The 25,446-nt window shown below is 36.4% G+C and overlaps 1 protein-coding gene across 2 annotated transcripts in view; it reads left to right on the top strand.

Annotated features, from left to right (window-relative positions):
• Nucleotides 1-249: 249 nt before the first annotated feature.
• Nucleotides 250-25,446, top strand: part of TTPA (alpha tocopherol transfer protein) — a 29,272-nt gene continuing 4,075 nt past the window's right edge. The window contains exons 1-5 of one of the 2 annotated variants that reach the window (XM_045861526.1): nucleotides 250-588; nucleotides 10,520-10,673; nucleotides 16,528-16,721; nucleotides 18,364-18,474; nucleotides 21,352-21,538. In XM_045861526.1, the coding sequence (XP_045717482.1) occupies nucleotides 379-588; nucleotides 10,520-10,673; nucleotides 16,528-16,721; nucleotides 18,364-18,474; nucleotides 21,352-21,522 (840 nt within the window). In that variant the 5' untranslated portion in view covers nucleotides 250-378 and the 3' untranslated portion in view covers nucleotides 21,523-21,538. Of the gene's footprint in view, nucleotides 589-10,519; nucleotides 10,674-16,527; nucleotides 16,722-18,363; nucleotides 18,475-21,351; nucleotides 23,404-25,446 lie in introns of those variants that run through there. The other variant, XM_045861525.1, reaches the window with a different exon arrangement.

The raw sequence follows: 25,446 nt of genomic DNA, 5'->3' as shown, positions 1-25,446 counted from the left end.
GGGAAAGGGGGAGGGGAGAGGAGAAAATGGAAAGGAAAAAAGAAAAGCTCCCTAAGAGATTTATTTGAAACATGCCAGTTAACGTAGGCAAACAAACTTTTTGACATCTTCCCGCAGCCTCGATAGCCAGTGAGTTCCCTTTGGGATAAGGTTCAAGTTAGTGCTTAGAGCTTTCGAAATTATTAGCACTCCTGGGGACACCACGTGGTTTCTTTTGGGGAGGCAGTTCGCTGCCGGCCTCCGGGGCCAGGCGGGGCGGGAGGGTGGGCAAGCGCGGGGCAGCGGCCGCCGGGGGAGGGCGTGGAGGGTGGTGCAGCCCACGCTTTTCCGGACAGCCAGGGCCACCCCAGCCGGAGCGGCGGGCGGCGGGCGGCGGGCATGGCAGAGGCGCGGCTGGGGCCGGCGACGGCCACCGGGCTGCAGCTGAGCGCGCTGCCCGACCACTCTCTGCTGTTGCAGCCCAGCCTGGCCGAGCTGCGGCGCCGGGCGCGGGCCGAGGGCGCTCCGCTCGCGAAGCTGCCGCTCACCGACTCCTTCCTGCTGCGCTTCCTGCGCGCCCGGGACTTCGACCTCGACCTGGCCTGGAGGGTAAGCGTGCTCGCCGCTGAGCTCCACTCTACGGACAGGACTGCGTAACGCGGGCTGTGCTGTCCTGATACCCGTGAAAGCCGAAGTTGCAAGACGGATATTGGTGGGAACGCGCCCCGGCGCACTGGGCAGCGGGCGCTGTGGCTGTGGGTTTTCTGAGAAATCCAGCGTGGGCTCATTCACTTTGCCTGGGTCTTGGAAAACGAAAATCTGGCAAAGCCAGAGCCCTCTGGGGTGATGGCCCCATTGACACTGGAACTCTGTCCTTGATGAGTCTCTGGAACTTGTAAAGTTTGGGGAAATGCCTTTCCTCTTCTCTAGAAGAAAGCTGGTGATGGGGGCGTGGGGAAACAGTTGAGAAGTTGGAAACTTAGATTTATTTCATTATATCTTAGCAGGTAACTCCACGTGTGGAGGGGAGAATGAAATTGCCAACAAGATAGAAGGTCTAAAGCCAAATTCTAGCGAAATAGTGTTATTACTAGTAATCCTTAAGTGTCAAGACAGTGAAGTAGTCCAGTACATTTTGAGTGTAGGAATGAGGCTATTCTTTTGTGTTTCCAGGTTGGGTGAGAGAAGAGGTGGTGGGAAGACAGGAACCGGAGGGATGCGACCTTTAGTTTTGTCACTTTGAACTCAGCATCCTCACCGGTTAAATAATGGTGAGAACGCCTACCTCCTGGACTCCTTCCCACGACTGACCATTAACCACTTTAACCGACTAAGACGTGCCCCGCACAGAGCAAGCACTCAGCAACTGAACGCCTTTTCTCCAAGTGGCTTCTTCCATGTCAGGCAGCAGCGACTAGAAAGGCAAGAGCAGTGTAATAGTACAGAATCTCAACGTGTCTCAGTATGAGGGTTTTTGGTTGTTGAGAACTAATTTTTAATTGAAAAAGTAAAGACTACAGGTGGTAAAATAATCCATAAATAATAAAACAGTACAAAGTAAGTTTCTAAAAGTAACTTTTGAAAGGAAAAAAATTCCCACCCTACTCCTTAGTTTGCCAAGTGGTCTACGCACAGGATGTTAGTTACCTGTGTCTTGTTTCTCTTTCCAGGTAGAGCCGACTTTCACACAAGCATATGTATGTATTTTACACTTTGCCTTTCATAAACCTATTATATCATAGGTTTATCATAGAGAGCATCATATTTCAGCTTATATGTATCTGTTGAAATGTATATACACACTTTTTTCTTTTGTGGACCCTGTGCTCTTCATTGTATGCGTACATTGTGTTAACATTTATTGAGCAATCCTTGTTGTTAGACGTGGACTTGTCATCAGACAAGGGCAGAGCTGCCATGCATGCTCTTCATTCTGCGTTCAATGATTGTTTTTTTTTAAGGTTTATTTATTTATTTTTAGAGAGAGGGGAAGGGAGTGAGAAGGAGAGGGAGAGAAACATCAATGTGTGGTTGCCTCTCACATGCCCCCTACTGGGGACCTGGCCTGCAACCCAGGCATGTGCCCTGACTGGGTATCAAACTTGTGATCCTTTGGTTCGAGGGCCTGCACTGAGTCCACTAAGCTATACCAGCCAGGGCCAAGGATTATTTTTTGAACACTTACAATTTGCCTGACAGTATACAAAATGCAGTAAACAGAACAAATGGGATGTCTTCCATCACCAACTGAATGTTCTAGTCTGTCTCTGCACATTTATTCTTGTGTAAAAATCAGAATATCTCCTTATAAGACAAGTTCTACCTGCAGAATAGCCAGATTAAGTGAGATGTGTACTGGCGCTAATTTTGTCAGTTCTGTATTACACAATGGTGCATTTTTCCGCATATCACCACCCATGCTATATTAGCCAACTTTATGATCTGTGTGCCAACCTGCTAGGTGAGAAACTGGTTCTCATTATTATAATATGCATGTATTTAATTACAAGTGAGGTCAATTGTCTTCTATATTTAACACTTTAAAATTTTTTTCTCAGTAACTTCTTGTTTTTCCAATTTATTTTCTCCCAGTTTGTTTACATAAGATATAATATACATACAATATAATAGTTTTATTCATAAAATATCTTGATGTATAAAAGCAAATAGGCTGTTGTCCTAGTTTGTTGCATTGATATTGATATTTTTTCTGTGTAGAATTTTAAGTTTTCATGTAACAAATGCATTGGTATGATTTTTCTCTGATTACTTCTGGGTTTTATAAGCTCTTCTTTCCAAAATTTTCTTAAGTAATTTACTACTTCTCTTTTTTTGATGTTGGACTTGTTGCTGTACTAGGATTTCTTCAATGTTAGGAATGAACTAGGAATCTGACTTTATTTGTTTTCATTTTGTCAAATGACTACCTACGTGTCTCAACATCATGAGCAATAAACTAATAATCACTCAGCAGACGCTGAGTATGAAGGCACAGTTTCAGGTCCTAGAGAGAGTGCAGTCTGAGGCATTAAATATATATGAGGGGGAACCCAAAAACACCTCTAGAATTTATTTATAAAACATTGTGTATTTATTCTTATGTGTTTAAACTTCAAACACCTTCAAAATACTCTCCATCTGATGCAATACACCTATTAAGACCTTTATTCCACTGCTTGAAACAGGTTTTTTTTGTTTTGGGGGGTTTTTAAAATTCTTTTATTAAAAGATTTTATTTATTTATTTTTAGAGAGGGAAGGGAGGGAGAAAGAGAGAGAGAGAGAAACATCAATGTGCGGTTGCTGGGGGCCGTGGCCTGCAACCCAGGCATGTGCCCTGACTGGGAATAGAAACTGCGATGCTTTGGTTCACAGCCCACCTGAAACAGTTTTTTAATCCATCAATTTTGATGCCTTGTTGTGCTTCTGCCATTTTTGTTTCACCTCTTCCACATGGGTAAAACATTTCCCTTTGAGGGCTTTTTTTCATTTGGGGAGAAAAATTTGCTTGGGGTGAGATTGGGGCATGGGGGTCATGTCGTTTTTAGTCAAAAGCTGCTGAACACTCAGCATAGTGTAGGCAGGTGCGCTTGTAAATCACCCATCATGAAACGGGAAGATGTGTTGAAAGAGTCTTTAAAAAAATTCACTGAAGCGCAATGCCACCTCTTACAAAAACAGCAATTGGCACACTGATACAGATGGGTTCCTAGGATACTCACCTAGTGGGGGGAAGCCTATTTACAAGGGGCCCACCCTCCAGAAGATAATTCTGGTTTTTGGGGGGTCCCCCCTCATATGTTGTAGAGGTAACTAACTGCAAAAAGTTTATGATTTATTGTTGATTTCATTTTGTTTGCTTTTTAAGAGGAATATCTTAAACACAGCCAACTGAAGTGTGGCACTAGTGCAAAGGAGTTGGGGGGCCTGAAGAGGGTAAAGGGGGTCAAATTTATAGTGACAGAGGGAGACGAGACTTTTGGTAGTGAGCACACACAATGCAATACACAGGTGATGTACAATTACAGAATCGTATGCTTGAAACTTATACAATGTTATGAACCACAGTTACCCAATAATTTATAAATAAAAAAGACAAAAACAAAAACAACAAAATAGAAGAAATAAAATTTACCTCCAGCCCTTGCATTATATATATATATATATATATATATATATATATATATATATATATATATACACACACACACACACATATATATTTCTATATTCTTTATGTTCCTGAATTGTTTTCATTGCACCATATCCTTGAAGAATTTGCTAATAAGACTGTGTCTAAATCTACTGAACAGGGATAAAGTTTCTGTCTGTGAACTCTTGACCTTATTTTTCTGCCACCTGGAAATGAAAGAGAAAGTATTAGAGCATGAAGCTATTTACTTTACTTTACAAAGGCAGTTAATTCAACTCAAATTTCCTTGTTTATAATATAAAAGCTCTATAGTTTTATTATACAAAGAAACTTCAGTAAGTCCCTCAGTTGTAATGTAATTTCTCATTTTCCCTGGTTTTTATATTTGAAGAGATAATGAATTAATGAGGTTTTTAGAACTTTAATAGCTTTCAGAGTGCTGGTTACTTTGTAGGTACTGTTTGCTGGGTTATCTCATTATTTTCTCATTTTAGAAGAAACTGAGATGTAAGGGTTAAGTGACTTGTCTGAAATCACAGTTAAGTGGTAGAGCAAGAATTTGAACTTGGGTTGAAGTCACGACAGCCTGTGCTCTCAGGTATACTACACTTGTCTGTTTAAAACAATGAACATGAAAACATGACTATTAATTTTTGTCTCTTCTACATATTCTTGTGAATTTCTGTCTTTCACAGGTAAATAGTCCAGTTCCTTATATTTCTGCTCTATGTGATAAGTTTTTTATCCTCTAGTTAGTGTTATGGTTTTCCCAAAGACTTGGAAGCTTCCAAGGCACCATTGACTCTCCCTGCTAATTTCCCACTAAATGTAGCTTCTTTGTAAAATTTATCATATCATGGGTGTTTCAGTTTCCATTCTGCTCCTGTAGTTATTGCCCTTAAACTAACATATAACTGATGTCTCTGAGCTTTAGTCTTTTTGACACATAAAATGGGGTAACAATAGTTACCTCTCAGGTTGCTTGCGAGGATGAGTTGGAAATGATGCCATTAAAGGCTATGAAATCTTCACAGATATGGTTGTTATTTTGTTTGAAAGTACATGAAAATGTAAGAAGAAAGCTATTCTACTATAAAGTACAGTTAAAGTAAACCATAACTTTTTAATTTATTTATTCCTAATTGTGGTACAAATTGTGGTGCCTTTCAATAATGATATTTACTTGCACTCAATTGTTTTGTTGTCATGAACTTTAGGTCATTTGTTCAATAATTGCTTTGTAGTATTTTGTAATTTACATTATTCCTTTATGTCAATTGGATCTTTTAAAGTATTTGTCAGTGGAAAAGTAATAATCAAAGATCCAGGTATAAATATTTTAATTTTGCAAAAATTAAAGGTCAAAGGCATGTGAGTTAATTGTGAGTCTTTACAAAAATCATCTTCTCAAGTGTGTGGATCCAGCTGGTTTACTCAGACAGTACAGGGGTTCCGTTATGCTCAAGGGTACTTCTGGAGAACCCCGGGGATGCCTGAAACTGCGGACTGTACCAAGCCCTGTATGTAGTATATTTTTCCATATATATATGTCCCACATACATACTCCATATATATATATTTAATATAAATATACATATTTATATATGATAAAGTTATCGTTTTTATAGGAAAATAAAATTGTTATTTCTATATAGGAGCTAATATGCTGCTTCTAGCATTTTGCTTACATCAGAATTAAAAGAACTATTTTTATGCCTGTGAGAACTATGAAAAATGTAATGAGCATTACAAAATACTAGTAATACTTATTCTGATGCCCTTTAAGGGAGCATCAGAATAAGTGTTACTTAAAGGAGGAAGAAGAGAAATTCATCTTATAGACTAGGATGACTATATCACAATCATCTACAATGTGCCTTTTGTTTGTGCTGCTTTTGGAGACTGCTATTTAGGTCACCAGTTATTTCTTGGTTGGCAAATTTACTGACTTTTTTTTTCTTTCTTACCTCTCATTGTATTTAACTCTTAGAAAGATCCTCTCTTTAAAATCAGTTAAGAAAAGTTAATTAAATGTAGAAATGAAAGAGAGGGAGAAAAAGATAGGGAGACAATATCAGAGAATGTGAGGAAAGGGGAAAGAGAGACACACACACACACAGACACACACACACACGACTTTTACTCCTTTCTGTGCACCATAGCAGTGTTTCTCCTAAAATCCAACCAGCTTCTCTCTTCTTCTTCTAGCCATTCTCAGCTATGGGCATCTCCCATGGCTTGGACTTTCACTCTCTACTTGTTTTTTAGAATTTATATTTGTGGAATTCTGGTCAAGATAGAGATGTAGGTAGGACCACTTTGCTTCCTCACACAAACAAAAGAAGAATAACAACCGATTTAAAACCAAAAAAAAAACCTCCACCAGAACTGCTAGAAAATAAAACTGCATGGAAGTCCAACAACCAAGGAGTTAAAGAAACATTCATCTAGACTGGTAGCAGGGGGTGGAGATGGGCAGCCGGGGAAGAGAGAACATGTGACAAGGTGGTGGACCCCATGGGCGAGACTGTGGGTGGTTGACCTAGCGGTCCTACATTTGCACAAAGATAAGCCAAGAAGAACAACTGAGGAGTGAAACCACAGAACCCAGGGTTTCAGAGTGGGAAACTAAAAACTCAAAACCTCTGGCTGTAAAAATCTGAGAGGGTTGGGGGGGTAGGAGAAATTCCCAGTCTCACCAGAAACTCCATTGGAGAGGCCCACAGGGTCCTAGAATGTACATAAGGCAACCCACCTGGGAATACGCATACAGGGCACAATCCCCTTGTGGGAAGCACCCTGGGTTCTGACACTGGTAATCAGGATGCTCACAGAATTGATGAGAGTTCAGTCAAAAAATGAAGGAATATGCCCTGGCTGGCGTAGCTCAGTGGATTGAGCATGGACTGTGAACTAAAGCATCGTAGGTTCGATTCCCAGCCAGGGCACATGCCTGGGTTGCAGGCCATGGCCCCCAGCAACCGCACATTGATGTTTCTCTCTCTTTCTCTCTCTCTTTCTCCCTCCCTTCCCTGTCTAAAAATAAATAAATAAATCTTTAAAAAAAAGAAGGAATAAACAAAGGCTACCCAAAGTGAAATAAAGGAAAATAAACAGGGAAGCAACAGTGAAGGGAAAGAAACTGGGACTCAAATCAATGATTTGGAACAAAAGGAAGGAATAAACATTCAACCAGAACAGAATGATAGAACAAGAATTCAGAAATATGAGGAGAGGCTGAGGAACCTATGGGACAACTTTAAACATTCCAACATCTGAATCATAGGGGTGCCAGAAGGAGAAGAGGAAGAGCAAGAAATTGAAAAGTTATTTGAACAAATAATGAAATAAAACCTCTCCAATCTGGCAAAGGAAACAGACTTCCAGGAAGTCCAGGAAGCTGAGAGAGTCCCAAAGAAATTGGATCCAAGAAGAAATACACCAAGACACACCATAATTACATTACCCAAGATTAAAGATAAGGAGAGAATCCTAAAAGCAGCAAGAGGAAAAAAGAGAGTTACCTACAAAGGAGTTCCCATATGACTATCAGCTGATTTCTCAAAGGAAACCTTACAGGCAAGAAGGGGCTGGAAAGAAGTATTCAAAGCCATGAAATATAAGGACCTACATCCAAAATTACTCTATCCAGTACAGTAAAGCTATCATTTAGAATGGAAGGGCAGTGTTTCCCAGTGTTTCCCAGAAGTGTTTCCCAGATAAGGTCAAGTTAAAGGAGTTCATCATCACCAAGCCCTTATTATATGAAATGTTAAAAGGACTTATCTAAGAAATAGAATAAGATCAAAACTATGAAGAGTAAAATGACAACAAACTCATAACTAGCAACAACTGAACCTAAAAAACAAAATACAAAAATATTAATTAAGCAAACAACTAGAACAGAAACAGAATCACAGAATGGAGATCACATGGAGGGTTATCAGCAGGGAGGGGAGTGGGGAATGCGGGAAAGGGTACAGGGAATAAGAAGCATAATATGTAGGCACAAAATAGACAGCGGGTAGTTAATAGTGTAGGAAATAAAGAAGCAAAAACCTTATGTGTGCGACCCATGGACGTGAACTAAGGTGAGGGAATGCAGGTGGGAGGGGGAGTGCAGGGCAGAGGGGGATAAAGGGAAGAAAAAAATGGGACAACTGTAATAGCATAATCAATAAAATATACTTAAAAATAAAATTTATATTCATAATTTCTCCTCCTGGTCATTTACTACTTTGTTATTATAGTTATAATGTTTATTCTGGTGACTCTCAAAAACTCTCAATATAAAAATTTGTCCTTTCCTTACATCTGAACTTTAGTTCTACATTTCTTTTTTTTTTAAGATTTTATTTATTTATTTTTAGAGAGGGAAGGGAGGGCGGGAGAGAGAAACATCAATGTGTGGTTGCTGGGGTCATGGCCTGCAACCCAGGCATGTGCCAGGACTGGGAATCGAACCTGCAACACTTAGTTCTACATTTCTCATAGATCTTTTTAAATTCAAATACAGGGTCCAGCTGAAGTAATGCCTACTTGAGTGTGGTTGGTAGGGTAATAATATGGGTGTAATTTATAATTTTAATTTGAACATTTCACCTAAAATGTTATATGGTGTGCTTGCATGTGATATTGTTATGATACATAATTACATGCTTATGATTTTATAGTAAAAGATTTTGTAATAAAAAAGGGGCATTATTTGTGCTGGACCCTGTATATTGACATTTTAGAAAAGTTGAGAATGCTGAAAATCATAAAGAAGAAAATTAAAATATAATAAGTCTGAAATGTGTAATTTCATTTTAGTATTCTTCACAATATACTGGCAATGTTTGTATTATTTGTAAATGTGAAGTAATCATTATTGGTGATTCTTTTAGGGAAAAAAAGAGAAAACAGGATTCCTTCAAACAATATTTTGTTGAGACCTAATATCCAGCCATAGAGTTTCATAGTCTCTCTGAATGTATACTATTATTAACAAAATTAATTTTTGTTTTTTTCTATTAGTTGCAAGTATAGCAGTTGTATAGAGATGTTCCTTTGTATCTTTGATTAAGTTTTTTTGTGGGAAAGAAAATAAAAACCAAGAAATTCTAGCTGTCTTTAATGTAAACCTGCACTAAATACTTGGCTGAGCCAGTTAACCCGAACAACTTTCCCTATTATAACAGTACTAACCACCACGCATTCTGCCCATGTAGGCTTTACATGTACCGTATTTTTCTGGCCATCAGATGCACCTAGGTTTTAGAGGAAGAAAAAATGAAAAAAAATTTTGAAGCAAAAAAAATGTTGTAAAATATTTAATAACATAAATAACATAATATTTCACCAATGTAAATGTAAATGTAAACAGAACTCAACAGCAGCATTAACAACCATTATTCCTGCCAAATTTGTGGGGGGGGGGAGTGTGTTTTATAGTCTGGAAAAATACGGTAACTCTAGAAAACAAGACTCAACAGAGTTAAATAGTTACTGAAGATCACATAGGTAGTGAGTGGCGGTCCCAAGGTTCTACTGAAGAGGCAGCCTGGAAACAGAGCTTTTCACTGCACAGCATGGCCTGTACAATCCAGTTGTCACCCGTAGGTCACTTCCAGTGAGATCAGGAGTTCACTGCGGTTGCTCTGTTTGACTCAAGTGCCAAACAGAGTGTGTGGAACATTGTAGATACTCCAAATGTATTTGTGGAGTTAATTCATTTGATTGATTTCTATTTTCAGAAAAACTAAATAAAGGTGGATGTTTCAGTTGCCCGTTGCCAGGTAACAAATCACACCAGAACCTGGTGGCACAGACCACAGCCCTGTCTGTGATTCTCCAGTTTGGGCAAGGCTGAGTAGGGATGTTCATCTCTGCTCCACAGGGCATCTAAGTAAGACAGCCCCTCACTCTCCAGGGCCTCTCTGCATAGACTTTGCATTGTATAACTTTACATGGCGTCTGAATCCTAGATAGTAAAAACAGAAAGTCCCAGGCTTCTCAAAAATCCAGCATGGTGTCACATCAGGCCAAACTCTGTTAGTCAAGCAAAATGTGAGGCCAGCCTAGATCCAAGGGGAAGGAATGAAATGGATTCCACCCTTTGATGACACGTGTGCATCAGGGCAGAGGGGTTGTAGGCAGTTATCTTTGGAGGCCATCCATCACAGGACACAAATAAGAATTACTCAACTTTGAATTTTGGATAAACTCCTATCACTTGAGATTCTTGATGAAAGAAACTTTTTATTTTTTATGCTAAAAGGAAACCGCAGATTAAAATCTCAACATGATGGGTGGCAGGGGCCATGTGCAGTGCCAAGGCTTTCCTGCCATTTTTACAAGATGCTTACCAAGTATGCTGTCTGCTGACACTTTTCATTTTGTTTTTCAGTTACTGAAAAACTATTCTAAGTGGAGAGAAGAATGTCCAGAAATAAGTGCAGATCTACACCCTGGTAGTGTTCTTGGCCTCCTGAGGGCAGGCTACCTTGGAGCCCTGAGAGCCAGGGATCCCACCGGCAGCAGAGTTCTCATTTACAGAATCGGTAAGTCAGACATGGTGCTTCCTCTTGATTTCCCTTGATGCCACACAGAGGGCTTCGGTGAGTCTGTAGGTAAGCATATTTAGGTTTTTCAGGTTTTAACTTAGGTTTAATTCATATTTTAACATCCCCTAAGAATAATAAAACTGGCAGTTGTGAGAAAATTAACAAAACCAATGAAAATCCAACTTCATTTTCCCATACCATCAACTGTATAAAACAGGAGAAAAAGAAAACAGAAGAGAAATAGTAGGGGAAAGATGAAAAAGATCAAAAGAAAATGTTTTAAAAACATGTAATGGGAAATGGAAATAAAAGTTCTGAACTACAGCAACGCATAGAAGCTGTCTATTCCATTCTCTGATGTATATACCAAGCACTGAACTAGGGCACATGGTAGGTGTTTATTAAGTATTTTGGAATGAGTGAGTGAATGACTAGTTGGATAGCGCCCAAGCTGCGGAGCACGGTGCTCGTTCCCCTAGATGGAGAAGGGTGCAGTGGGAAAGCAGAAACCCAGAAAGTTGTGGAGACACTGTATTCCACATGCCCCTCCTGCTTTTTATTGTTTCCGCTTTTCATTATCAGGTCTCCCTAGTATTTCTTGTAGGTTGTCTATCTCCAATTCCTGCCCCTTCCTTAGACCTGCGTGGGATGAAAAATGGCATTCAAGGGAGAAAGACACGTACCACCTGTGGCATGTTCCCGTGGCCCAACATTTTGTGATCAGAATCTTATGAATTATAATCTTCCAGAAACTTGTACATCTTTAAATATTTTAGGAGACTTTAAGTTATGTATAGATTTTCTTTTCCTGCCTGCTTATAGATAAGATAGGTGCCTGCTATTCAGCTGTTTGCCTTCTTGCAAGAAAACACTGCATTTAATTCTTCAAAAAGTATCAGAAAACCGAGTAGAATGACTCTGGTGTTTTGCTCCAGCTTCTGTGTGTCAAATGCAGCTGAGTTAGTCATGAAGTCATTGTCTATAAACCAGACATCTGTTTAGAGACAATAATAGACATTGCTGTCTTGTTGCTCCAGTGGTGGTACGGGATGTTGAATGAAGTTCTTTGAATTCCTTGGGGCAGAGTTGCCAGATTTAGCATAGTACCTATGTTTTATGTAGCAAATAAACCTTTATTTTATGAAAATATAAAGTGTGCATTTACATTTGAATTTCAGATGAACAACAAATAAGTTTTGGTATGCATGAGGCATGCTTATACTAAAATATATATATATTTACATATTCTGTTTATTAAATATACTAAAATATATATACCAAATAATACTAAATATATGTATTTAGTGTATATACTTATACTAAATATATATATACTTATACTAAAAATATACATGTATATACAAGTATATATATAAGTATATATATACTTATACTATATATATATACACATACATACATACATACATACATATTCTTTTTCCTGGACATTCAGCTTTAACTGGGCACCTTATATTTTATTGGCAACCCTGCACAGGGATTCCAGGAATGTAACCCTGAAATCTACAGATGATTCTTTCTGCGCATATTCCAGCTCTGCACTGCCTGGCTGAAGTCTTCCTAGCTTGTCCATAAAGTAACTGGGGAAATTGAGTCATAAAAATGACACCTTAATAATGAAAAAACAAATGTGCTACTTTGATCATAAATGCCTTAACACTGAATCAAGTCTTTTATTGTTTAGTGAGGGTCTCTTATAGTGTGTTCATTTCTAAGAATACTGTTTAACTCCAAAAGATTTTAAAAACAGGAAAAACATGCAGGTGTACTGGTGGTAAGAAAGGATATGCAGCAAATCTCCTGTGTGTTATGCAAAATAACGTGTCATGTAGAATTACATGTTATTCTAGGGTAAAAAGAAGAAACACAGAAGAGTTTTATGAGTAAAATGAAAGGATACAATAAAGATTTATAAATTTTCTAAACTTAATTGCATTAATGGAAGGAACTGAAAAAGGAAATCTATGGTAGAGCTTTTTGACAGCACACTAGCCTAGCCACTGTGCTAGGTACCAGTACAAGCAGTGAAAAAGTGCCTAGAGCCTCTCCCCGGTTTGACAGGGCACCCTGAGACTAAAGTTTGGCCATTCTTAGCATACAAGCCAGAGGATACACAGCTGACCCTCGAACAACATGGGTTCGAACTACGTGGAGCCACTTATACACAGATTTTTTTTCAATAAATATGTGCAGTACTGTAAATGTGTTTTCTTTTCCTCATGATTTTCTTAGGAACGTTTTCTTTCCTCTAGCTTACTTTGTAATAAAACAGTATATAATGCTTATACCATACAAAATATGTGTTAATGGGCTGTTTATGCTATTAGTAAGGCTTTCCGTCAATAGTAGCCTATTAGCAGTTAAGTTTTGGGGGAGTGAAAAGTTATACTCGAATTTTTGACTGCCTGAGGGTCAACATCCCTACCCCTGTTTTTCAAGAGTCAGCTGTAATTCTAAGCCTTTTGAGACTCACTACTATACTGAAGCAGCAAAAGTAAAATTTAACATTGAATATTAAGTTTTGACTATGGCTTAATTCTTCTGAATACAAGTTCTTAGGAATGCATTGCTTGTTTGGAATCTTAACTACATGGAGAACCATGTAGCTCTAACACCATTTTCTCACCCATCAAGTAGCTTAGGAAGAACCTATCTCATAGGTTTAGAATCTATTTCATAGTAAGAACCTATCTCATAGGATTACTGTGGATATTAATCCTATGAGATATAGGATTACTGTGATATATATAAAACATAATTAAAGCATCACCTAGTATACAATAATGACTCAATAAATGTTAGATACGTGTTAGAGAAGGAATTAAAATTTTAAGGCATGTTTTTCTTTTGCATTAAAAAAGATTCAAGTCCAGACCAGAGCTATCCAATGTGACTATGATGATGAAATTGTTCTACAGTAGCCACTAGCCACACAGGCTTTTGAGTACTTGAAATGTGGCCATTGCAACATAGAAACTGAATTTTTTATTTCTGTTAATGTTAACTGATTTAAATTTAAATAGCCACATGCAATTAATGGCTACCATATTAGACAGCACATGTCTTACCATGCTGGTTGGCTGAGAAATTTAGGAATATAACTATTTTCTGAACTGCAGACTTTCAGTTATTCCATTTGTATTTTTCACCCTTGTCGTTGTCAGCCAGTGTCTGAAGTAGTATAGTATAGATGAGTTGGATTGATTACTCAAATTCAAATTACAGGAATCCGAGGATTTTAAAACAAGGGGCAATTTCATTGTGCCTTTGTAGGAATATTTCTGATTATATCTGTTCTTTCTACATCATTAAGTTTTTCCTTGCTACTAGACCCTACCCATTGACATTTACATCTGTTCAGGGTTAGCCATTCAAAACGAAACAAAAGTCCTAGTTATTCCCAAGACCCTCCAGCCCCAGCCACCTCCCCAGTCCTATCATTCTCACCAAATTCGTAAGTTAGTGATGTTCACTATCCACATTTTCTTACAGTTCCTCTCAACCGACCCTGGTCTCACTGGTCTCACCCCCACCTCTCTGCTGAAATGACCTCAACAAGTTGTCATTGACCTTCTTTTCACCAAATCTAATGGACATTGAGGGGCATCCTGTTTTACTTGACCTCTCAACACATAAACACAGCAAACCAGTTCCTCTTTCTCACTCTCTCTTTTTTAGCAAACAGATTTTACTTCAAGGGAAGTTTCATGTTTCAATTACTAGATTAAAACTTTAATCTAGTAATTTAAAAAAGAGGGAGAAAATGAGGAGAGATAACTTACTGAAAAAAGAAGGCATGTTTATACCCAGGCATCAAAGAATAACATTATTATAATTCCTGAAAAAAAATTCAACAATGTCTCAAATTTAAAATAGTCTAGCACTTCTATAGAATTGTAGAATAGATATGTAATAACACGCAAATGTGAAATTTCTTACTCTGATTTAAATGGACAATGGATATTTTAAGACTATTTTACCTGAATCTTTTGTTTTGGGAATACAAAATAATTGCATGAGTATTAGAATAAATATGGTAAAATTTTGTTGATTATAATCCTAAGGAGAGGAAAGGCTTTTATGAGAAAAAATTCATAATTATGAAAATTAAAAGAAAGCATTCCCAAACTACCCATAGTAGTATTAAAACATCACAAAACTAAGTTTTGGTTTCAGTTTGGAGTAGATTTATTTTTGTTTAAGAGATAATTATCATTTAGATTTTATTCAAATTTAAAAATGTGTTGTAAAAATTTTAATTTATATTCTTAAAATTATTGCAATCACAAATATTATATGTTTTAGAAGAATACTACATATGCACCAATAACCATACTTTCTAGATCATTCCTTAGCAAGCCCACACTTTATATAATTTAGGTTGGTTCAATGCTTTCTTTTTCTTTGATGCCACATTCTCCTGGTGGTGTTCTCTGATTTAACTGGCTCTTCTTACACTCATTTGCTGGCATCCTCTATTCTACTCACCCTTTAAACTCTGAAGTTTTTTAGGACACTGGACTCAGCCTCCTTCTCTCAGGCTACTTTATCTCTTGACTGCAGCAAAGATAAACATAGATCAAAGATAATACCTGTCATAAGCTCTCATATAAACACAAACAATGCCCCGATATTTAACTACCCCATTACCTTTGTTCACAAGGATTCACACAACTAGCTCCCAGTCCAGCTGCATCCAATTGGACATTGCACAGCCAACATTTTAACATGTCCAACATGACGTATCATCTTTCCAACCAAAATATTTTTTCCATTGTTTCCTATCTCAATAAGTGTTGCCACCATTCTACCCAGTTGTCCAAGACAGACATTTTGGTATTTTGAAGTTTTACTATTACTTAGTCATGAATTTTTTTCTCTTTTTCTTTCACCCTGTTAGGCACTCCATGGACCCTTCAGTGTGAAGACTCATATTTTTTCGGCTTTGGAAAAATTTTCCCTACTGTTATTCTTCCTCTCTCCTCTGTGTCACGTTCTCTGTAATATTGCTTCCCAGAACGCTAGTTAGTTGGATTTTCAAACTTCTGGATCTAGCTGCATGTCTCTCAGTTTGCTTTTTCTCTTTTTTGTGTGTCTGTGTTTCAAAAAATATCACAATTCTTAGTGGATGCATGTTCGTTTGTTTTTAAGATTACCTGCTTGCCTGTCCATCACTGTCCTTTCTGCATGCCTCCGCCTGTCCCAGGAATGGTAGGGGAGGGGAGAGGAGAAGAATGTCAGTAATTCCTCTTCTTAGCTCAGGCATTCCCTGTTTTTCCTGGGTATGGGCAGCTACGTGCGTGCTTCTCTGACTCCGCTTTCTAAAGCCCACACTTACTGTGCTAGCCTGCCAGGGCATAACTCTGCTACATGCTGCTTGACAGTAAGTGGTGTCAGAGACATCAGCCAGCCTGTCCTACTTCTCAGGGATTTCCTTTTGCAACCTCTCTGGTTACTATAAGGCCCTAGTAGCTCTTCATGATACAGGCCATGCTTTTCCCATTTGCAGTATCTTTGAGTTTGGAGCACAGCAAGAGGCATTCCCATCTTTAGCCACTACCATCTCCTGCATGATTTGGGCTGCAGTTTCATCTGGCAATCAAATCCAGCCTGCATTTATTCTTTTTTTTTTTAAGGCACATGCTCTTAAAAATCTGTTCTTTGCTAGAGAGAAGCAGGCACATGTTTTGGGGCCACCAGTTAGATGTGCTATTTAATTCATGATCTTTGTACATGTCTTTATTTTTATTAAGTTCAAAGAGAACTAATTTCCTTTTGCTTTCTGATTTTTACGCAATGCTGAGACATGACCTTTTTTATTTTATTTTTTTAGCATACTGGGACCCCAAAGTTTTTACAGCTTATGATGTATTCCGTTTAAGTCTAATCACATCCGAGCTTATTGTTCAGGAGGTAGAAACCCAACGGAATGGAATCAAGGTTGTCTTTGATCTGGATGGCTGGCATTTTTCTCATGCTTTTCAAATTACCCCAACTGTAGCCAAGAAGATTGCTGCTGTTCTTACAGTAAGTGTATAGTTGAACTTGTTGGGATTATACTTCCAATAGATTTTAATTTAGTTATGTATTACATAAAGAGAAGAGTTAGTACATTTATTAGAAAATCAAATAAAATTTTAGCAATGACACATAGAATTCAATAATGCTAAGAGAAAGTAAAATGTTTTTAATTCATAAGAGAAAGAATGTTGCAACAAATTGTAAAAATATGTTCGAGATTAGTAATCACAGAATTTAAACATTCAAACAATAATACATGTGATGACTTTCTCTTTGTTTCTGTTGTTAAAATTCTCTTTCTAAATTTTAAAAATTGAATAAAAGATAATATTCATAGCAATGGTACAACAAAATGTCATAAGTTTGGAAGGTATAAATTGACACATTTTTTATTTTTTTAATTTTTTTATTTTTTTTAGAAATCAAAAGCTATTTTAAATGGCCATGGTTTCTGACCTAGTAATCCTGTTTTGGTGAACAGAGGCAAGGAATCATGTTAAATACAGTAAAGACCTTGCATATAATAGTAATACCTGTGTACCAGGTACTTGGCTAAACCTTCAAATGAATTATCATTCAATGGCTACACAGTCATATGTTATGTGACTATTATTTTCCCATTCTACAAATTAATTAACTATGGCAGAGAGGTGATAGCAATGCCTGAGCACATTTGTTTTGTCAGTAGGGAAGCAAAGATTCCAGTCCAGAACATCTGAAATAAAAGCTGTGCTTACAGCCATCATTACCTCCTTCACATAAAGATAGGTGCTAGAGCATCAATTCTTATAGATTAAAATTAGAAATAGCTTATCTGTTCAGAAATAGGAAAATGGTCACTTAAATTATGGTACATCCATCTGATGGATTATTGCAACACATTAAAACTCATGATGTTTATACAAATTGTATTATATCAGTGGGGCAAAACAGGATACAAATTATTTAGAGAGCATGTTAGCAATTATGTTTAAAATAAAATTATGCATAGGAAGAACCTGGAAAGAAAGTTGTCCAATAGATATCACAGCTCTAAAGGCTTTTCATAGAGGGAAAAGAAAAGAATTTTGTGTGAAAGAACCTTGGCAGGAAATGTCTTTATATGAACTGCAGATCTGTGGGTAGGGAAACTATTGATGAGGTTTTTGTCTTTCAACTCTCAACTTTTTAAACCCTCTGAATAAGCCTGTATTACTTTTATATTGAAGACTTATACCAGTATCAGAAGTTTAAAAGTGTGTGTTTGTTGTACTATCCTTTAACTTTTATGAAACTTTAATTTTTTTCAACATAAAAATTTGAGGGAGAAGTTTCCTTATTAACATCCAAATAACTCATTGATTTAAGTTGAACATTTATATGTGATTGAAAAGAAATTTTTGTGTCTTTTTAATGAAAGATGAAGGTATTTCTTAAAATACTTCCCCTAAACTACAAAATAAACACTTTTTAGGGAACTTTTCTTAATCTAGTGACAGTGAACTATAAAGCAGGCTATGTTGTGTTGATGGAAAAAAATAATTTGGAAGATGAAACACACGTAGGTGCTGTTGTAAGTTTAGAAAATGTTCAAAGAAGGGACTTGTCAATAGAAATATATATCTATTCATGCTTTCTTATTAATAAGATTTTTCTTTATTTTCCAAAGGATTCCTTTCCATTAAAAGTTCGTGGCATCCACTTGATAAATGCACCGATAATTTTTCATGCTGTCTTTTCCATGATTAAACCATTCCTGACTGACAAAATTAAGGAACGGGTGAGTGAAGCATATTCAAGTAACTATTCCTCTCTACCAAATGTTCCAATCCTTTCTCATTCAAGAACTACTTTATTAACAATCACACCACCATTGGAATAATATTTTGTATTTATCTAACAAGTCAACTACTCTCATAAATTAAAATTTCTTTTTGATTTTGAAAAATCAAGTTAGTGATTCTAAGGGGTAACTTGGCCTCCTCGCATATAGCTGGTCAGAGTGCAGTATGATGTATTCCCTATAGAGGGCAGTGTAGTAATAGTTATCAAAATTACAGCCTTTGTGCTTCTGGGAATGTATTCTATTCACACATGAACAAAATTGCATATATATGTGGATTTATTGCAGCAAAAGATTGGAAATCACTATGTGTTTATCATTCGGGGACTGGTTAGATGAACTGTGAGATGACACAGTGCAATACAAGATTTGCAGGATTTATTGTAAAGTAAAATAAGCAAAATGCAGAGGAGCTTATGGTATCCTACCTTTTGTATAAAAAGAGGAAAAATCAGAATCTGTAGTTATATTTGCATTAAAAGTTCATTAAAAGGCTCAACAAGAAAGCAACCTAAGTGTTTATCTATACAGAACAGAGGTGTGGATAGGGCAGATGAGGATAAGGGTGAGAGCTGGACACCTCACTGTGTATCTTTCATCTTGTTTTGACTTCTAGCCCTGTGAATGTACTATCTGTGCAAATAAAAAACAAGCATTTTAAATAATACATTTTAACCGAAAACCACAGTACCTGAGGTACGTGACTTAATGTCATGCTGGTTGAAGAAAAGAGACTTGATTTTTTTTTTTAATCTACCCTGTTGAGCCTAATCTCAGGTGAAAATATAATATCTCTTAGAGTGTTCATTAATCTTTAAAAGAGAATTTTTAAAGCATTTATTGAGACAAACATTGGCAACATCTAATGCCTGAAAGAAAAACAGTTTTTAAAAGCTTCAACAATTTAAATGTCAAACATTATTTAAATACAAATGGTGATCATATAAGTTATAATACTGTATTTGGAATTTTAAAAAATATAGATGTTTATATTACAATGTAATATCTTACATCTGTTTAGAAAACTATGACCCCAGAGATTTTTTTGAGGTTATCCAGTGGGTATTTGCAACTGTCTTCAAGGAGAACCACATTTCTGAAGATGTCCCATTTTCATTCTGGTATTTTTTATAAAAGTTGATTCTTTTTAAATTTTTTTCTCTTCAATGTAGCATGATAAAAGCTGGCTACCCTCTTTTTAACTCTGAAAGATCTAAAACTAGGTATTTCTATTTTGGGCTATACTCTCAACAAAGAAAAACAAAAGCAATAATAAACTGAACCTAATAAATAGGAGAAGATGAGCAAAAAAGAAAGAAAAATAAAAATGGAGAAGTAAAGCATTTTATTAAGTCAATTGATATGAAACAGACTTGCCAGAATGCAGGGGTGGGGAGGATCCCAATCCAGGTACTTTTCTCCTTTTCAATACTTTGGCAATACTCTGTGAATGTTTTTATTTCCCCCTCCTGAAGAGATAGTAGACTTTCTTCTCTATTAGCTCATAATATTCTAAACATTTCAGAAAAAAACCAGGATTGAGGACTGTGAGTTTCCTGAGTGCAGGAAGCTTGTTTCATTCATTTTTCAGTCCTCATGTCCTAGCACAGTGATTTTCAACATGTGTGCTGCAAGAAGTTTTAAAACATGCAACACCTGACTATTTAGTCAGGGGCACTGACCTCTTTTCCCTCGAATCATCAAATAAAATAATGACAACAGCCAACACAACAATAGCTGGCTGATGTGAATGTTCTGTCCTACATGACCTATATATTTATATGATCATAATATTATGGTCATATAATAGAATCACATCTTATTGGTCACATCACATAATAAAGTTACATCCGATTGGTTAATTATTGGTATCAGAAATCCTTATATACAAGTATAGGTGCCTGATTTTTTAAAAAGTCACTTTGGAGCAAAAAGGGTAGATAATTACTATTATTATTTTCCATAAATCAGTCAAAATTATATCTATTTTGTATCAGATTGGCAAAAAATACAATTTTTGGTATGCTGCAGAATTTAAGTAATTAGTTTATATGTGCCATGAGATGAAAATGGTTGGAAATTGCTGTCTTGGCACATAATAGGCATTTATTAAATGATTGTTGAATGTTTTGATGAACATTTTGCCCTGGTGGATGAAGAAAGGTTGTTTTTTTATATTTATATTTTAACAAGATATGCTTTTGATTTAAGGTTCTAAATCTTTAACTTTGAGCATTATATGATTGATATTTATAGTTGGAAATATTTGAAAGTTTAAGGTTTTTAAGCAACATAATTGTCTCCTAATTTTATACTAGCAAAGAATATCCATCAAATGTACCAGATAAATTATTTCCTGTATACCTAATTTTGTGTGTAATATATGCTTCTATTGCATCTGAAATAATACCAGTAGGACACTTTTATGATCTACAGAAAAGTCCCAGGATATCTGATATTTTGCTAATAATCACTTTTACATCAGGGAACAGAATGTATAAAATACTTTTATTTAGACTTTTAAAAATCTACTTGTGAAAGAGGATAATAACTTTTTTATAAATCTTATATAGTTGTAAGAATACAGATATAAAAAAACAGTAAGATGATCAGATTCATAAACAGCACAATCCAAACAAGTAAAATTCTTTGATTCATAAGCAGAGGAATAAAGGATGTAATATCTATACATGCTCTCCTATCTTGCAAGTTTTTAGAGTACCTCATTTTATGGTGTTGATTTTCCATTGAAAATTCATCTAATGTATCAAAAAGGCAGAAGACAAACCTCCTAAAACATTTTGGCTATTTCAGATTCATATGCATGGGGCCAATTACAAACAAAGCTTACTTCAGCATTTCCCAGACATTCTTCCTCTGGAATATGGTGGTGAAGGATTCTCCATGGAAGACATTTGTCAAGAGTGGACACATTTTGTAATGAAGTCTGAAAATTATCTCAGCAGTATTTCTCAGACCACTTAATGAGAAGTTATTTAATGTGAGTGCCTTGAGTACCTTCCTAATTAAAAATACATAAATAAGATCATACCTGGTAACATGAATGAAAGAAGAAAAGTCTTTTTTATCTCATTAATGCTTGTCTGGCTGATCTTTTGTGATATGAGCAACATATGTATTTAGGAAACTACTTTTTAAATGCATTTACCTTTGAAGTAATTAAATGTTAATATACTTAAAAGCATAGAAGAGATATACTGATTTTTACACTTGAAAGTTATCTGTAAAGTAGCTATTCATTTGTACCTTTGTATGTTTCCAGAAACTTTTGTTTCAAATAGTTTGTCTGAGTACATTTGTTCAGGAACAAATGTATAAATAGTCCATTAAAAAGAATTATTAGTACAACTCAACTGATGATAAAAATCTCTTAATACTCATTTTGGGTGGGTGTCAGATTAGATTATAATTCAGATTAAAATCTGAATATGGTTTTACTGTATTTACTTTTCTGTGAGCCAGCAAGACAGTTCATCTCAGGGAAATTCTATTTTAGCATATTTGCACAATAGAAACTCTTGATGGCAGAGTCTATATATCATAAATTATTGTGTGTAGCATCTGTGGGCCTCTGTGAAATAACTGCTGATACAATTTTGAAAATATTTCAGGCAGAGTTAATGACTTCTTAATACTGTGTCTGTCTGCATTTTTATACAAATCAAGAATGTAATTTTGACTTCTGTTTTTGGTGATTCTTATCATGATTGCATAGATATTTAGAGACAGAACAATGGTTGTATGTATGGACTCTCTTTTTAGTGGAACAATAACATGACAACAAAAGGAAAATCATATGTCTCCATTTTTTAAATCACTGTCACATACATCTGGAATTTTGAGGATTATGCATGAAATGATTTGAATTTTATTATCATCGCAGAATATTCAAGCCAAATCCTATAATTCACATTTACTTAAAAAAATCAGTAGTAGAAATATGATGTTTGTACTGTAGCTTATAACAGAATATTTCATTTATTGAGAAATATGAAGGTATGGCTTTCAATTTGTGACAGTTCTTATAGTGTTTTATAATTTTCAATTTTATTTTAACTTCAAAAATTAAAGAAAATACTGAAAAATTTGTTAGACATTTGCTCAACTTAGTTGGGTTTCTACATAAATCATACAATAGTATCTTTGTGAAAGAGTATGTGAAGGATGTTTTTCTTTATAAGAAAATTATTCTAATTAGGTGAGCTGATATTTATTTTCTGCACATATATCTATGATAAAATTGAGAGCAATTGTGAATGTTCTTTAAAGAATGTGTTTTATTTTGATTTAGCATTGGGAAATCTGATTTTACATTACAATTTTTATGAAAAATTAGATGGTGCCTGTTTTCTAAAGAAAAAGTTTTTCTTTTTTACAATAAAACCATTTTAAAAGAGTAAACAATAACAACAAAAAGCTCTGGTTTACCCAGCTTTTATTCCTAGAAGGAGATTCACATAGCAAAGTATCTTTTCATTTATGCTGGGTTACTTAACACACTGCCGCATGGCTCTGTAAAAGAATGATTATGTTAGCACGTGAATAATGGACAACATTTAAGAATGTCTTTTAAATGTGATTCAGTAGTGATGTTATTAGCAGTAAATAGAAATAAGTCAATCAGGAGAAGGGCGTTTTATTCTGGGACCTTGAAATTTTTACAAAATGCAGCAATTCACCGAAGAACATTAGAAGAACAGTGTGAAATGAGCAGGCAGTTTTGTGAGGTGGCACCAGAAGTGCCCTTTGAAGATTGTCTCTACCACGTGCTCATTGTGTTACTGAACTGCATAATAATTTATGTTTTAATACTGTTCAAAAGAAAATAAAGATTTTTCACATAAACTATAGCTGCTTCTTTTTTATTTAAAAATATAAATATTAGGCATTCTCTTTTCCAAAACTGTTTTTCCTGACAAAAGAGTTTAAGAAAAACCTACCACATCTAGTTGTCCACTACACAAAGTCCAGTTTTTTCTTTATAACTTTTCATTGCAGGCTGGTTTCCCCAACTATTTCGTTCAACACTACCTTCCTCCAATGTCTTTTGCTGTGCTTAAAGGGACCACAAACTAATTTTATAAAACTAAGCTGTGTTTACTTACTAAGTTAAAGCTTCTAGTGAAAAAAGCCAGAACGTGCCACTTAATCAGATAATTTAATTTTGAAACAATTTGCCCTTAGCCTAGATTATGAAAAACTATATATTTTTCTTACACTGAAGTCCTAGAGCAAATATCTTTGTCACTCACTTAAATTAAGGCACAAAACAGGTCAAATACACAAAAATACCAAAAACTTAGGAAACTGGTAAGATGGTATTGTCTGAAACACTCCTTATTGATCCGTATATGTTGAATTTTGCTCTATTTAATGCTGTGGAGGAACCATGAGTTACAAGGACGGAACTAGAAATGACTGAATACAACCAGGGCTGAGAGCAATACATCCCCACTACTTCTCTGGTTAGCAAGGACGCAGAGCAGCCTCTGCAAGCCCCACTCCGAGCACTCCATTAACTGCTCTTTTCTGTCCAAGTCAATTACATCAGTCTGATTTTAAATATCTACTTTTGATGTCACTGTACATTGAATTAAGTACTATAGTGACTAGCAAAATTAACCAGATGCTACTTTGAAGAGAGAAAAAAATACTTCAGTGTTACATATATTTGGGCTGTAATGAAGAATAAAAAGCATTTATTTAAGCAAAGGAGGGATTGCAATCCAGGGTACAGATTGAGGTGGCAACCTAAATTGTGGTCCAGGGAAAACAAAGAAATGCGGGGCTTCTAAAGGCTTGGGCTGCACTGCTGTCCTCTTTATGTAAAGAAAGGATTCTGGCTGAGTTAATAGGGGCTGGCTTAGCCCCATACACAAATGAAGGATGCTGGTTGGCAAAATGTGTTACAACTTTCAAAGTAAGAAACACAGATGATCTGGTTATCATATTGAGGAGGAGATAAAGTTTGGGCACAGCTGAAAAGTGCAAAAAGTTCATGGAAAAACATGCTATTTGGAATGCAAGTCAAACTTCTTCATGGTGTCCAAGCTCCATGGTAGTTCCTTGGACATAAATGATTCCACCTTGGTAATCTCCGTTCACAATATGCAAAGTGGACAGGCAATATGCAGTATAGTATAAAGTTCATTAGGACGGTTCCAATAAAGTGTTTTGGGTGGGTAACAGAAGGAAAGATCATTTCCACCTGAGAAAAAGGAGGGAGTATCTTTAAAGGAAGTACACTTTAAAGCAGGGCCTTTAAAGAGAACTGATTTTCCCAGAGAGTCATGAGCACCAAGGAGAGGAAGGGTAGTCCAAGAAAAGAAATAGCATGAACAAAGACTTAGGGGTGAGAAATAAAAGGTCATGTCCGAGATATAGTAAGCTCATAGCCAATGAAAATCAGGCTTTTCCACAGGATCACAATGAAAGCCTTCCAAAGACCTACACATGGGAGATTGTGGTGTGGCAAGGTCTATTCAGGTAGAAATCTACTCCTGTATCCCATCTCCATCCATCATGCCATGGACGAAGTCCAGTTGTGTCCTCAGGAGGCAAACACAAAGGCCAGTGTCCAGAGTTTCTGTTTCTTATTACAGCCTGGTCCTTTGGAGCCTGCGTGTCTGTTGCAGGCCCACAGGCTGCTAGACCCACGTGGTTGTGTGTGTTCCCAGATGAGAGAGAGAACACATGAACAAATGGGGTGTGCAGATCACGAGAGAGAGAGAAGAAGAGAGAAAGAGTAAGCTTCTTTGTTCTCCTGGGGTTATAACCAGGAGCTTTGTCAAAATAACCAATTAACATCCCAAGCTTTTGTGGGCTTATGATGAGTCCACTCCTAGTTAGACTGACAGGCCTTTATACTTGGTACCAAAGAAGGGAAGG

Source organism: Phyllostomus hastatus, unplaced genomic scaffold (assembly GCF_019186645.2).
Source record: "Phyllostomus hastatus isolate PE091 unplaced genomic scaffold, TTU_PhHast_1.1 phas_scaffold_21, whole genome shotgun sequence".
NCBI classification, from domain to species: domain Eukaryota; kingdom Metazoa; phylum Chordata; class Mammalia; order Chiroptera; family Phyllostomidae; genus Phyllostomus; species Phyllostomus hastatus.
This window is presented reverse-complemented; position numbering and strand designations above follow the sequence as displayed.